General features: G+C 43.9%; 3 protein-coding genes across 3 annotated transcripts; 1 reads left to right on the forward strand and 2 right to left on the reverse strand.

Moving 5' to 3' along the window:
• Positions 1 to 70: 70 nt before the first annotated feature.
• Positions 71 to 436, reverse strand: PHALS_05805 (uncharacterized protein; the record flags this gene model as incomplete). Its single annotated transcript, XM_024723109.1, has 3 exons — positions 71 to 172; positions 220 to 321; positions 395 to 436. 3 exons carry the CDS (start codon positions 434 to 436, stop codon positions 71 to 73), a joined length of 246 nt encoding a protein of 81 aa, XP_024574119.1.
• A 3,429-nt stretch (positions 437 to 3,865) lies between these two features.
• PHALS_05806 (major facilitator superfamily) lies at positions 3,866 to 5,816 on the reverse strand (the record flags this gene model as incomplete). The annotated part of the gene is made up of 4 exons (XM_024723110.1): positions 3,866 to 3,913; positions 4,000 to 4,011; positions 4,093 to 4,161; positions 4,227 to 5,816. 4 exons carry the CDS (start codon positions 5,814 to 5,816, stop codon positions 3,866 to 3,868), a joined length of 1,719 nt encoding a protein of 572 aa, XP_024574120.1.
• Positions 5,817 to 11,410: 5,594 nt separating this feature from the next.
• PHALS_05807 (uncharacterized protein) lies at positions 11,411 to 11,685 on the forward strand (the record flags this gene model as incomplete). Its single annotated transcript, XM_024723111.1, has 2 exons — positions 11,411 to 11,444; positions 11,534 to 11,685. The coding sequence occupies 2 exons, from the start codon at positions 11,411 to 11,413 to the stop codon at positions 11,683 to 11,685; spliced, it is 186 nt and encodes a 61-aa protein (XP_024574121.1).
• Between the last annotated feature and the right edge of the window lie 3,061 nt (positions 11,686 to 14,746).

Here is a 14,746-nt window from a genome sequence, read left to right on the forward strand (position 1 = left end):
GCAAATCTAAGATGCTAGAAGTGTTTGTGACCCACAGCCTCTAAATATGATGGAAAGTAGCGGGCGTTTATCACTGTATCTCAAAGAAGACAGAAAGGACCAACAATATGTCGCGACTTCCAAAGTCTTCCTTGACAATGCGACAAGTTGCAGCTGATATACACAAAAATCCCTACTTGCAGAACGGATAAGATCAAATGTGTGTCGCGGCTCCCAGACCTTAATGTCATTAAGGTCACCCCTACGGTCTTCGGGGCAAGAATCGAATTTCAGTCGCGAGTGAATGTATTGGTACTTGAAATTCAAACGGATGGACCAACCCTATTACACTACTGTGCGGAACAGGACAGTCCTACCGGCTTGGACGAAAACGTTTGTTACCTCGTCTATATACTGCCCAGCGCCGTCCTAAGAATTGTACGCTTCTTTTCACCATCCCGGAAAGAACCTCTCACTTGATTTGAAAGCCTACGATTAGTACTGGTGAAGGAAGCATTAGTCATCCATAACTAACCCAGGTTAATGTTCGCGTATAGCTTAAAAAGTTGTATCAAAGAATGCGCACGTCAATGAGGTCGCCGAATTGAAGACGATAGAAGCCGAAGGGGACTTGTGTTCATCATCTGTCAGAGATCTGAACAACCTTAAGGATACTTACAGAACGCTGAACGCGAGGAGGAGACAACTATCCTCAAGGATCCTACATCTTCTTCACATATTTTCGTAAGGAATATGACCACGTGGCGACGAGAGATCTATTACGAGTGTTACCCCACATCAGAAGTGTGCCATGATATTGTCTAGGTTTTTTGCGTCACACATCAACGGAAAATATAATGGGAGAAATATGGCGTCACAGACATGTTCTACCGTTCATAGTACAATTCAGGGCAAGTATAGCGAAAAGGGATCAAGCGATACTCCTGCTTTCCAAAAAAGGATTTAAGCGTATCATGTGTACTATATGCTGACTGAAACAGTACAAAGATCTTGCACTTACATTTCAGCCGACTGTCAAGATCACTGTTGCAGTTGAAGCAGCGTCACCATCTCCCCTGTAGCTGAGTCATCATTTGCTTTAAAGAACAGACGAGAATATTTGTATGTGTGGGTAACTCAAGCCACGCAACCGATGGCGAAGCTACAAAATTTACCCCGGTTTTATCTCATCTACACGTGTGCTGATACACTAAGAGAGTTTAGACGTTTCACCACAACTTTGCTAATTTGCGAAAGCCAACTACGAGAGTGTCGTACTCGCTTGATGAGTAAGTTATGGTTCACATTCACGTGGAATGTTAGTGAGCCGGCGGATCTCACCAGTATCTAGCACAGTGAAAAAATGTTTTTTAAAACGTCAGCGAGGTCCCGCTTTGGCATTGTTGCCCAACGCTATGGACTCTTACAACCTGGCGTACCCGGCCTTGATATACTTAAGCCACGAGACACGGTCGCCCGTCGCAGCTTCTTCCCCCAAAATAGGTGAAAGCTGATCTTCTGGTGAGTAGATCCTCTGGTGAGTAGATCCCTATGGTAAGTAACTGTCTCGGCTGCTTCCGAAGACGGTCGGGGCTGTAAACAGCAGGAACCGATGGCGATGGATATCTCTGCGTCTGCATCGTGTTTAGTACGCTGCAAATACAAGCATGATACGACGTATGAGGCAGCCATTCGCTTTGCTAAAGCTGGCGTTGCAAGCCCTGATACGGGTAAGACGGCGTGTGTTATTCATCTGGCGCGGGATGTGAGTTTGAAATTCATCGACACTGTCGCCATATGCTAGTAAGAAAGTACATTCCTCATGGAGAACATCGGTTTCTACAGCCGCTGCTGTACTAAACGCAGGCGGCACGTCTGCGAAGCGATGACTTGTGGGCTAAGAGCTCTCTCTCACGACTTTTCGCTTTCACTTTGCTTTTGAAAAGGAAGAGAGGCCATCACGCATAGGTATGCAAGGTCTCTACACCGGCGCAGCAAAACATAAGGTTTGAGACCGTACAGACCCCGGCAAGAGTCGGCGTGACGTTTGCGGTAGAAAAGAGCAAGCTATTTTTCTACTACCGGACCTAGCACATATGTGTTGAGCTGGAAGTCGTTGCGAGTCTCACTGTGGGGTGTCACAACACAATCTACCGTTGGAGAATAATACGATATATGGTACTTGTGCAGATGTGGTCCTAAGTCCAGTGAGTGCATCCTGAGAGGTCACTGGCTAGACCGTATGTCTTCGTTATAGGACCGAGGCATCTGTTCAAGAGCAAAGATTCAATTAGCCCGACATATGACACATTCTCACCGAGAATTTCTTTGAGTGCATAGGTCGTGAGAATTGAGCACTTTTCGCAGCGGGGCTGCCGTAGTTCTTTGCTTAGAGAAAGCTAAGCTAAGGTCACTAACCTCACGTTCTTTCCAAGAACCAGTACAAGTGTAGCGGATCGCAATCCGCTACTTCTAAGTATAAAATCCTTACCAAGGCAAACGAAGAGTTCTGTTCAAAAGCAAAAACTGTATTAATTTGTTTTAGTTGCGGCAGAGCCGTCAATATATGAATCTCTAGGTCTTCCTGTTATGTTACAACACTAAGTGTGTAAGACAATCCTATGTACGGTCGCACAATTTTGTGCGACTCGCCTTTTCTCACAAGCTCACATGTAACCCCATTACATGAACACTGACGAGTTTATCGGTAGTCCAGTCTCATATCTTCCGCGCCAGCAAAAGTATTGTTTGTTGAATAATTCAGGCGGAATACATCTTGCTATGTCAATGCAGAGAACCTCAGGATATCAATTACTTCGTAAAACATTCAAAGGTGCCGTGACTTCAAGAAGCGATCCAGGCTCAAACTTAATCTCTCCTTCCAAACTCTTCTAAACACTGTTCTTACTTGATTCTTTTGAAGTGGCTCACTTCACGCATCTAACCCGGTGACCGTCCCCAAAAAATATAAAATAGTATTGTTGTAGAACCGAGTATATGCACGTTGGGTACTCCACTTCAAACTCGCAAACAATTTGACTTCAAATCCACCAGCTTCTTTCGAAGTATATTGATACTTTTATCACTTACCTACTGAGGTTTTGAAACACAGCCGTGTATGATGCTTCGGAACTAACAATTCTATCTGATTTCTGACTCATTTCAATCGCCACATCCTCTCATCTTGGATGCCGCTGATGTGACAATAGAATTAGAAAATTATTTTTTATCCATCAAAAAGAGGTCGCTTTAGCACAGCAATATCAGTTTTACAAGCCTGCTCTCCTCGCCAATTCGACCTTCAGCACTGAAGCTCTGTGCGTCAAGATCACCCACAGAGTAAGTATAATTTAAACACGCAAGGATTAATGTAGGAGAGCCGACACGGCCTAGAGTGGAGTTCTGTGAGAAAATGCGAGAATTGGTACTGTTGCTCAAGCAGCACATTGAGTTTGATATTGATCAGCAAACAAAGCTTACGTTGGCAAGATCGCTGGTTGCTGACCATACAATAAGAAAAATTCTGGCATTCAGCTGACGACAGTTTCTGCTTCTGGAATGATGTAACAGGTACACTCGCTCAACAAGGTCTTCATTCCACATGATTTGTGTCGAATCTTCGTAGGAAGTTCTTGTATCATCAGTCGCACAGGTTACTCAACGAAATGTTTGATGCCGAAACGCTAGAAGACTAGCGCACGAGCCATCTACTATCAATCAGACTCGGTTTTTTATCCAAAATTATATTTCTTGAGATCGACAAATTCAAAGCCTTAACATGCAGACAAAGCAAAGCTTCAATTATTTTCTGTAACCGAGCTACTCTCTACTCCAACCGCAGAGCCACCGTTGAGGTGCATCAAGCTAGAAAGTGCGATTGCGAAACTCAAAGAACGATAATTTGTCTTGTGACGCATTCTCGAAGAGTGTCTACCTGTGCCATGGCACAACATGGAAAAGTTAAATCTTACATATTATGTAGCATGATTCCTTGTGACCCACACAGCAAAAAAAGAGTACCCATGTGAGATCCTACGAAAATGTCAATGACTTTACGTTCTTGCGATAACCCGCTTGAATAATTTGATAAGCTTATCTTGTCAGCACCCACACCCTTTTCACAATAAGCAAAGTAGAAATTGTCGTCCTCGAGAGATACTCTCGTGATACGAAATCGAGAAGCTGTATAAATACAACATGATTTATTAACTTTAACCAACATTACACTTTTTATATTAAGCAAGCACCGCAATTTGGGATTTACTCGACGATCGCCACTGCTCACGATCGTGTAATTTCTTCAATCGCCGCAGTTCAAATTCATCTTGAATTTCCTGAATGGTTTTGCCATAGGTTTCAGGCACAAACGTGTGAAAAAACAAAAACGCTAACGTGGCAGTGCACATGAAGGGTACGAAACTGTAATCTTTAAACGTGTTAGCAATGTAAGGGTACGCAAGACCAACCGCGAGATTACAAAGCCAGCTACATCCAATACAAAGGGAACAACCGATCGCTCGAACATCATCTGGAAATAAATCGGCCATAATGCCCCATGCCAAAGGCCCCATGCTCGACCCAAAAGTCATCACGTATAGCGCAGTAAATACAATCGCAAGTGCTGGCAAACTTCCAACGAGTGCCGCTGTCATACCTGCAGCACTGCAAAACATTCCGAGAAATCCAATTAAAATAAGATTGCGATTTCCCAATTGTGCAGAGAGCATTCCACTGAAAAGGGTTGGAAGAACATTGACAAAATTTACAGCTAAAACTCCAACTCGACTATCAGAAAGTCCGGCTTGTTTGAAGAGGCCAGATGAATAAAAAAAGACAGCATTGATGCCAGTAAGTTGTTGGGCACTAGCAACACCAATTGCTACTAAAAATTGTCGTCTGAGCGATGGTGATATTAAATCGAGTATACCACGTGATTTAGGCACAGTTCGAGCCATAAGAGCCATTGACACGCGAAGATCTTGCATTGGTATGCCGCATTCGCTCCCAACTCTCATGCACGGTGCTACTTTCTTGTGTTCAATCCATGTCTTCGCAAGAAACAAATTTTCCTGTCCGAATAAATGTGCAAGCTCCCGTTCTGCAATTTGTGGTCGACCAACCATCGATAACCACGCCGGGCTTTCCACCAAAACAAAGGGCGCCAACACGAAAAATAGAAATGCCAAGACAATTGGAAATGCAGCGATATACCGCCATCCGGTACTCGTACTGGCAAAGAAAAAGGCAATGGCGACACTTAAATGACCCAAGGTGATAGAAATTTGAAAGCAAACACTTAATTTGCTGCGTAAGTGTGGTGGGCAGATCTCACCAATAAATCCAGGAGTGACGGCAGTGGAGCCTCCTGTTGCAATGCCTGCAAACACACGTCCAAGCGTGAAAATCGAAATGTTGCTTGATCCTGCCTGAATGGCTGCACCTGCCATCATAAAGAGGCAATTGATCATCATCGATGGCTTGCGACCAAATTTGTTCGAGATGCGGCCAGTCACTAGGGATCCAATCATACCACCAAGAATCCACGAGCTGACTGCAAGTGTCCATTGAGCTTTCGTATGTCCAGGAAACATGAGGCACGTTCCGGGTGCAATAGGAATCGCATTGCATTCGTCTTCATTATTGAAAATTGCATTGTTCATTTGCGACGTAGACCAACCAAACTGAAATGGCTGCAGAGCTGCGACAAAAATATTGGCATAAAGTCTCCAAGTTGCTTTGATCGGCGAGATTGAACACGTCGGTGGTACTGCTGTCACGATGGGTGTCGGATCTAACGAAACGTGGCTGACACTGCTTACAGTCGGCGTCAACTCCATTTGATCGCAATTCAAAGAATGAAAATTGGATTTTGATTACCGCAACTTCTTCTTGAAAATCAAAGATTGATGGACATTCGCGTACTACATTTTTCTTCAAAACAACTGGTCGGTTCTGTAGAATAGAAGAAAATGATGCGCGTGTTTGATACAAAGCGTCTACGCCGCTACGTCGCAGTTGACAGACTTGACCGGTGACCAGAAATAATAAAACGTTTGATTGATTTGACAACATTGGAGCCAGAACGAATTGAGGTCTCTTTTTTAAAGCTCAAATATAAGCTTGCTACGTCAATATTTCAGGATCGCAATGCTTCGAATTATCTCGCTTGATATTATCAGAACAACACAAGAAAAAAACAACTGTCGCGTTGTTTATGAGCTACGAAGGGGTTGTCGTTTCTCAGCGCAATATGTTGGTCAGCAAAGAAGAGTCTGATAACTGCATCCACACGTGCCATATCAGCTTCAACTGAACGCATTTAGCGACACCACACCCATTATTTGAATGGCACATTTGATCTTTTCGGTGGAACATGAAATGCGGTGCTCAATTCGTCCGTCGCATATTATTAGAGCAAATTGATCCATCCAGCCGCCACGACCGAATGGTCGGATATTTCTGGCAATCTTGCCGATTTCTGTACCCTATCGATACTGATATGATTAAGCATTAAAATACACGGAATTAGCAGAAAGCGGTGGAGGTCAAATCACTATCATACGTACGTACAGAAAGAGACCCGTGATATTTTCTGCTCCAACACAAAATCTTAATTTTTCTTAGCTTGATTGTGGAGAACCCCACCATTTTAAGTGTTGTTGCTTATATATTTGGAGCGCTACTTGAACGTATGCAATCAGTGCTGTGACAAGTTTACAGATTAATTAGTAGGTGATCGCATTACTGTCGAAATAGACATTGTAAGTACGTCAGTCTCGCAATGCGCTTTTTGACTTCCTACATCCTGGATATTCCCGCTGAGATTTTGTGGTGGGTGAACGTATGCATCTCGCACCCCCTACTTTACATTTGCAACAGCAACAGCAAGACAGCTTCACTACTTAACTGACAAAGCCATCAGCTGTGTACGATTCTATAAGTGTTGGCTCAGAAGAAAGTTTCATGATTTGAAATCATTATTAGTTTCGGTATGAAGAAGAGTGATGGGTTAATGTCACGCCATGTGTTATACAAGAATTTATTGTTAAACATTTATATAGTGCCAATTGATTTTAGCTATATTTCTATATATATGTAGCTAAGTATTAACTCATAGCAGGTAAAATAGTAGCCAATTATGAGTTACCCAAGTATGTTGCCTTTGAGTCTTTCTGTCACATTGACATAATGCGACGTTAGGTACTGCATTAATTAAAAATTGCTAGGCTCTTTAGCTTTTCCAGATTCGTGACTATCATCTTCGTTTCTTTGATTGTAATTCTCCTCTTCTTCCGCCTCCTGAGCCATGGCTATAATCTCGTCTCATTCAATTTCAGATTGGCTGTGTCGTCCTCCATCACTGGACTCAAAAGCTCTTTCATAGCCATGGGGTTATCAAGAGGAAGCCTTTGGATAGCGTCGCACAGGTCGATTTAATGTATTTTTTCTCCATATTGGGCACCGATATTTTAGGAGGCCCTGCAAAAAGACCAGTGTGGCGAAAACAAATGGCCACAGTATCTATTCCCAATCTGCTTTGCTCCATTTCATTGCAGTTAGCTGATCGACCTTATAGATGTTGGTTTCACCTCGATCGTCACGATCAACAGCAAGATGAAGATAATAACGCCCGTAATGTCGCTTGAACGCGGTGATTATCCCAGTATCCATGGGCTGGATCTTAAACGTGCAAATTGGAAGAAGAAATCCCACCTCGACATTATCCACCTCGTGATCGTCGACTGTGTGAGAAGTGGTGTTATCTAGTAAAAGAAGAATCTGGCTAACTTTGGCCGAAAAGGACAGTGATTGAAATAACTGAGAACACATCTAGAGCGTTTACTATTGTACCTTCATGTCGTTGTCAAGCCATTTCAACCACTCCTGGAAGAGAGAATTGGGCATCCACGCTTTCTATTGCTGCGATAATCGAAACGCAGTTGCTCTCCTGTCTTACGATTGAAGCAGCAAAGCTTATTGGCCTTTTGAAATGAAGAATGGCTTAAGCTTCTCTGACCCATCTGCATTGGCAGCAAAGGCAATAGTGAGTGTTTTATGATGCAGAAGGGAGAATGATAGTTTAGTCAACCTTTTCATTTGAAAGGCTATGATTAATAAACTTACTTTGTCTTGTCGACATGCCTCAATCTGCTGTTGTGCAATGGTCTTTTTTGGAATCATGGAATGAAATATTCCTACGAAGACATCAATTAAAGATTTCCCACGTAATGTACGTTGTAACATTAATACCAGTTTCATCCATGTTAAACATATCCTTCAGCTCATACCGATCTATGACTGCTAAAAGCGCAGGAAGGACAGCATCGATTACTGACTGATCTGCTGCGCCACTCTTACCATGGATTCTAATGCAGAGCAGCTTCTTCATCTCTTGAAAGCGTTGCAACCACCCATTGTAATATTTGCTTGCACCCTCGCTCAAATCAAGTCGGTCAGCAAAAGCTTTTATGTTGCTTTTGATGAGGTCTCCAGTAGTGGCTGCGTGCTTTGTCTGGCATTGAAGTACCCATATTGCCGAGGCTTCATCGAGCTGCGGGTGATGTGCAACGCGGGGTCGTTTGGCCGAAATCTCAACATATGTCACGGGCTCGAGCTCGTGACTCATATCAAGGATGCTGCTAATAGCAGACTGAGTGATTCCAACGCCAAACCTCTGAGTGGTCCACACCTTGACTCATCCACTGATCTTTGGCATTTGATTACAGACCTCGAGCCTCTGCGAATTTATAATTGTTGTGGTGGCGTATCTATTGTAAATGTAATTTTGCAACGCAGTTCACCACTTTGATTGTTTTGCAGAAAAGTGGGATATATAATAACCTCGAATAACTCATAGTTATTATTCCCACCGTATTTACTAGTTTTTCGAGGGACGACTGTATATATTTTCTAGTCTCGATCAGTTCTACTCCATTGGTAGCATGCGAGTCCATCTTTTGTGCGTCATTGAACGTGAATTCTGAGTCAAATTCTTCTGTACTATGTTTGGTTATCCCGGTGCACTCAATGCACCTGACGTCAATCGAATGACCGAGTCTGAGTGAGACTGTAAAACAAAACTAAATACACGATACACTTTCTACCTTTATTGCGCTATCGGCGGTCCAATACCCGAAAATGGTTATCACTCGCGAATCGTTCATTAGCTATGAAAACACTCATGCTACCAATCTCAGAAACATGTCAATCAGTTGTTTAGAGTACTCTTCCGGAGATCTTTAAAGCGAGGCCGCTTTTATCAAGCATCAAGCCTTTTGAGGGCAAACATGGTAAAGATTTCTGGAATTAGGAGATTATGATACAGTTGTTCCTTGGATAACTCTCATTCGGGTAACTCATATCCTCGTATAACTAATAAAAGTTTGTGTAACCAAGCTTATTTGTATGAAGCCAAGGACTAACTTATAAAAACTCGAATAACTAATAACCATAAAAAACTCGTATATATTTCACCGCATTTATTAGTTATCCTGGGGTTGACTGTAGCAATGAATTTAGCCTTGCACCAGACTGCGCAATAGCGCTTCGTCCAAGCAATCACTAATGTGGGTGGCTGGGCGCAACAATCGGCGCTAACATTTATGCCAAAAATGAACGAGGCATCTTCATAGAACATATTTGAGTCTTAGCAACACTTTTAGATAGAGAGTAAGCAAAATATGCCCGAAATTTGAAAGATCTTACGGCCATTATGGCAATCGACTGTCATCTACAAAAGATAGATTCCATCAGTGAGACCATGGCTTGCGGGGTGATCTCACTTAGATCAAGGCCACTGTTGATTGGCCAGTGCCAGTGCTAATGGAGATATAGAAGAAGTGACATGGTCAGCTTTTGCTCAAGTGTTGCGCGATTTGCCGAAATGTCACGACCTCACCATCTCCAGAAAAGGATGACACATGATGCTGGGGCGCGGAAGAAGAGCCGACTCACAAGGCTATAGAAAAGTCTTCCGAGTGCTTCGATTCTCAGACCGAAGTCAGCTACTTTATGGTTGTGGTGACACCCCATCATTCGCCACAGGTTGTGTAAATTAAGTGAGACGACAGTGGATGTGAATGCGATATTGTATTTGATTTATGCAAGCTTAAAGGGATGGAGACAAATCATCAAGAACACAATTAGTAAGAATTACCTCCTTACAAACGACACCTTTGTTGATACCACTAATGTGGTCTATGTAAACCGTCTGAGCAATCTCGCTGTCACCAGCTATATCGTTTTCGGTGAGGATACATTTTCGCTGTTCATCGACAATACTTTTGCCAGCTCAACTTGTTAGTGGCTATCTTTTCGCGTCAAGATTCCATCTTTGTTCTAGCAACAGATTGGACATGTCTACATCCAGCTATTCTCAAACCAACGGTCTGGTGGTACATATTCAAAAAATCATTTGAGCGGAGAGGCCGAAATACCGGAACTAGTTGATCCCACTCATTGTGCTTATTAAATAACGATGATCACTCCTCCACAGGTTTTCCTTATTTCATACAGATCGATTGGTTAGCCTTCCGTGCTTCTAGAAATACAGGCGGATATAACACACATGAATGTGCTCCGGGAGAAACGGTTTTGCTGATTGAGATTTAATCTACGTGCACAGTATCTGCAGTCTACTGAAAAAGTAACATACTTGCGAGCGCATCTTGCGTTCTGCGTAGGTATGCTAAATCGCTATTTCCCTACACTGTCAAACCAACGTCTCAACTATCCCCTGTGATTTTCTCTCTTCTGCACAACGGCGGCATTGACGGCACTGAACCGCACGAGGTGCCCCAAACCACCCACTGTAGTGGCATTGATCAGAGGGCGTGTTTGACACGTGGTTAATCTCAGTGTCAGCCGTTTGCCGATACTATTGAAAAGCGTTGACGAGTTGCAATAACGGCGAGAGCTGACGAAGGTCAGCCGCGGGAAAGCTGTGCGCTGCCAATGCAGCAAAGATGATCAGGAATTGACTATAGCGAAAATGTTGCCGGCCAGTTCACGAGTATCGGTTAAAGAAGAGAAAAAAACATCACCGCAAAACCGTGGGGTCGAAAATCCCAATTCAGAGAGCTTGTCCCTGCGCTTTCGCCGCTTACGACTGGGCACACCCTCCCCTTTTGTCTTCTTAGAAGAAGAGACGATAGTGTAGCGCACTATTCACAGGTTCGAAAATAGCAGGTATCAACAACAGTAGGCTTATATAGCTATTGGCAAAGATAACGTAAGATGATACCTATACATCCACGTCGTGCTAGATATTGCTAGGAGAATCGATGCACGACGTTCCGCTTAGGCGTCTCATTTGCGCTTAAGCTGGTTTGCAAAAGCTGTAGACAGGTGTTAGGGCGTGTCTTTCTTACCCAATGCGCAGATTGAGTTCGATACTTTTAGGCATTAAATGTCCAAGAAAGGACCCTCATGAATGGGCGAGTTTTACCGACCGCTCTTGCTCCCAAGTGCAGGCGCTATTTTGGGGTGGTGATGATCTATGAGGCTATAATGCGTTCGTAAAATACTATACGCGCTCGTTTTGTTCCCTTGACAGCAAATGGCTCGCATGCATTGGCGCCTAGCGGCTTCTCACTGGTGCCGAAAGCGACTTTAATGGATCAAATTTATAGTCACGACGTGATCGAGTCTGTAACCAAGCAACGTCGTGATTCTTGCACACGAAAACACACAAACTTATTGACTTGAATTGCTGAACCAGGACCAACTCATTGGCAATAAGCAGAACTTCGTAGTAAGTTTCGCGGCAAGACGTCGATAAGCCTTCCATCTATAAAAAGGGAAGTGAGAAATATGTACAGAGAAGAGGTGGAGCGCGGAAATGCCTCCTTCTCGGTGATAGGTGCTTTCAGTCAAAACAGGGTTTCATTTCAGGACTGCAAGAGTCACTGTGATAGCTTTCTTCCAAAAACACCTTCCATTTTTACGAAAAAAAAGCTTTGAGACTATCGTCCGTTAGACCTCACCTTTCTCAGTGGCTCGTTGATTCATGGAGACACAAATGGGTGAGGAATTCTGATGCAATTGAGGCGCATAAAAGCAGGTATTGTAAGCTCCAAATGGCATAGTGAATTCCACGCGCAACGGAGTTTTTGAGTGATGTCTAAACGGCAAAACATGTGTGAGCTCACAATGCCTGAGGTTTCACTTCACTCTCTGCACACCACCTTGTCTATTTCTTTGGGCGTACTCGCATTGGGAGCTCGCTCCTGCGCAAAATATCAAATTACGTAAGCCCCCAGAAAGCACGGTCACAACCGACGCGTTTGGAAACGATCGATGAGGAAGCCGAGATGCTACCCGATATGAACGGTCCAGGTAGCATTTCAGTTCGCCCGGCGACACACAGCCTTGTCGTCTCACCCAAAGGTCATCACTCTCCATGAATACCGTGTGCGTTCCCTCCATGAGGGATGCGCCTTTGGTACTAAATGTGGACAAAAGTTCCGAGAAATAGATTCCCCGATTTTTTTGGAGAAACTACGCCGTTCCATCTGTTCTAAATCATTTCAAGTCTCTTTAGCAAAGCAGAAGTCCGCTAAAGTATCGTTAAAGCATCGTCTCATGCTTGATTTTGAAAAATTGGAACTCTGACGCGGATGTCAATGTGACAAAATATCAATGCAAGCTCCTGCCACTAATATATCCGCTCTTTTTATGAGGAAGCTGTAACAGCCACCGACAAGCGGTTTTCAACCGCAATAAACATTAACACCCACCAGTGGGATTTGCGCTTTCCAGTCCCGCCTCTTCTCGAAGGAGGTAAGAACTGAGGGTACATTACGTGAGCCACCGCACCAGGACAAACTTGCCGACGTAAAAAGTGAAAAGATTACCCTCGGTAATAGAACTCGCACTTTCATCAGATCTTAAACCGAGGACAACGTTTTCACTTTACCAGGTACTGTTGGCAGCCCTTGTATTTACAACTGCCCGCAAAACATTCAACGGAAAAGCTGACCACCTCTTGTTGATCGAGCAGTGCTGGCGGAGAGTGATCTTTCCGCGTCTGGATCCCGTTTACGTTGTCGGCCATGCTGCGCGTGAGGCTCAATCTCATCGCGATTGACTCACTGATCTGCGACGAAGTGCAACCGGACTGATATCAGCTAGTCAATTTTGATCGACAGTGCCCCCCCACTATGACTGGATCCACTTTGTGGGGGTGTTAAAGGCAATTGACAGTTTACCATACCCTTTATGTGAAATGGCGTAATGTCTATCGAGGTATATATTGCAGCGTTATTCAAAGCAAACTCAGTCGTTGAAAGAAAAACGCTTCAGCACCGCGGTCTCCCCGCACAAGTGCTTCAAGAAAATCCTTCACAAAGTGACTCACGCATTCCGACCAGCTATTTTCTTACAGCGAGTCATCCCAATCCTGTTCCGAGTGACTGACACAAAGTTTGCCAAAACTTGTCTTTAAATCGTGAGTTTCTAAAAGCCATGTTAGCTAATTGCTGTGTAGAAGGATACTTTAGCTATATCACACCGGTCACAGGGTCACCGACAGCAGTGGAATGAGTCATCTTGCTCAGACGGCTCAACGCCAGTTTTACCAGAAGCATCTCCTGGACAACCAGAGACAACGCTTATACTTATGGACTACCACCACTATGAAAAAAACCCGGCAGATTGGCCAAAAGTGCCGACGCTTACGGTGATGTTTAGTCTGTTGGCACTTTTCAAACGTGCGCACATATGTGCATACCACTTGTACATATTGACCGACAAGACACAGCGCTGACCGAGCAGTATGTAAGTTTTCTCTCCGGGATGGTCACCCAAAGGGGTATTATGTGCCTCGTACAGTATTTTGTACTTTCAATCCTCATCAGGATCCACAACTACACGCTGAAAGATACCAGATTTGTGCTGCAATACAGCATTCACAGCTCTCTTACTCGCGTCTCACAACCACCCTTATACTCTATTGGCTCTGGCACAGGAGATTATGACATGTAGTCGCTTCCACTACCCACTCTCTACCGGCAGTCGCACATCTGAAAAATTAACGTGACGCTAATTTCACCGTGATACACTCTGATGACCACAACACACATTCGCCTTTTAACATCTCAACAGAGATAATCGTAAGAGACCGCATTAAACAATCGTTCATTTTTGTCTCATCTAAATACCTCGGCTTACTGCCGCTTCTATATTCTGATCCTTGCCCGGGGCACCTCGCAGTACTAATAAATCAAATTTGCACAATTCCATGTCTTATTGCAGTTTCACACACACACTAATTTTGCTCCTGATAGAGGTGAATTCACGAACCGCCAATGTTACATCAGAAGCACATTGAATCTAACTTGTTCGACTTTCAGTTGATCCAAAGCTCGCGGCGTATCAGCCTCGCCATGTATCTCAAATCTAGGTCCGGGGCAAGATAATGCTCCTCGGTGTCACAAAGTGCCCAAGCGTCACTTGAAGTTCAACCGAACCGTAGACCATTTTATTACTGCCCTCATCTCAGGACGCCCAGATATCGTACCCGTATGTAGCCTTCTTGTTTCGTCTACATCTTTTGACAGTCACGCATTGTACATAATTGAACGACGCTTCCTAATCTTTCACGTTTTTCGATGGCTTTACAGAGACTGTGACATTAATGTCAACAGCCAACAACTCTGGACCATCCCTTAAAACGAGTCACTTTTCTTAGGGCTCAATCTCATTGACCACGACCTCCACGACCTCCACGAGGTATAATATAACTCATTTTCCTTGAATGGCCGCCCTG

The sequence above is a fragment of the Plasmopara halstedii genome (assembly GCF_900000015.1).
Source record: "Plasmopara halstedii genome assembly, contig: Scaffold_291, whole genome shotgun sequence".
NCBI classification, from domain to species: Eukaryota; Oomycota; class Peronosporomycetes; order Peronosporales; family Peronosporaceae; genus Plasmopara; species Plasmopara halstedii.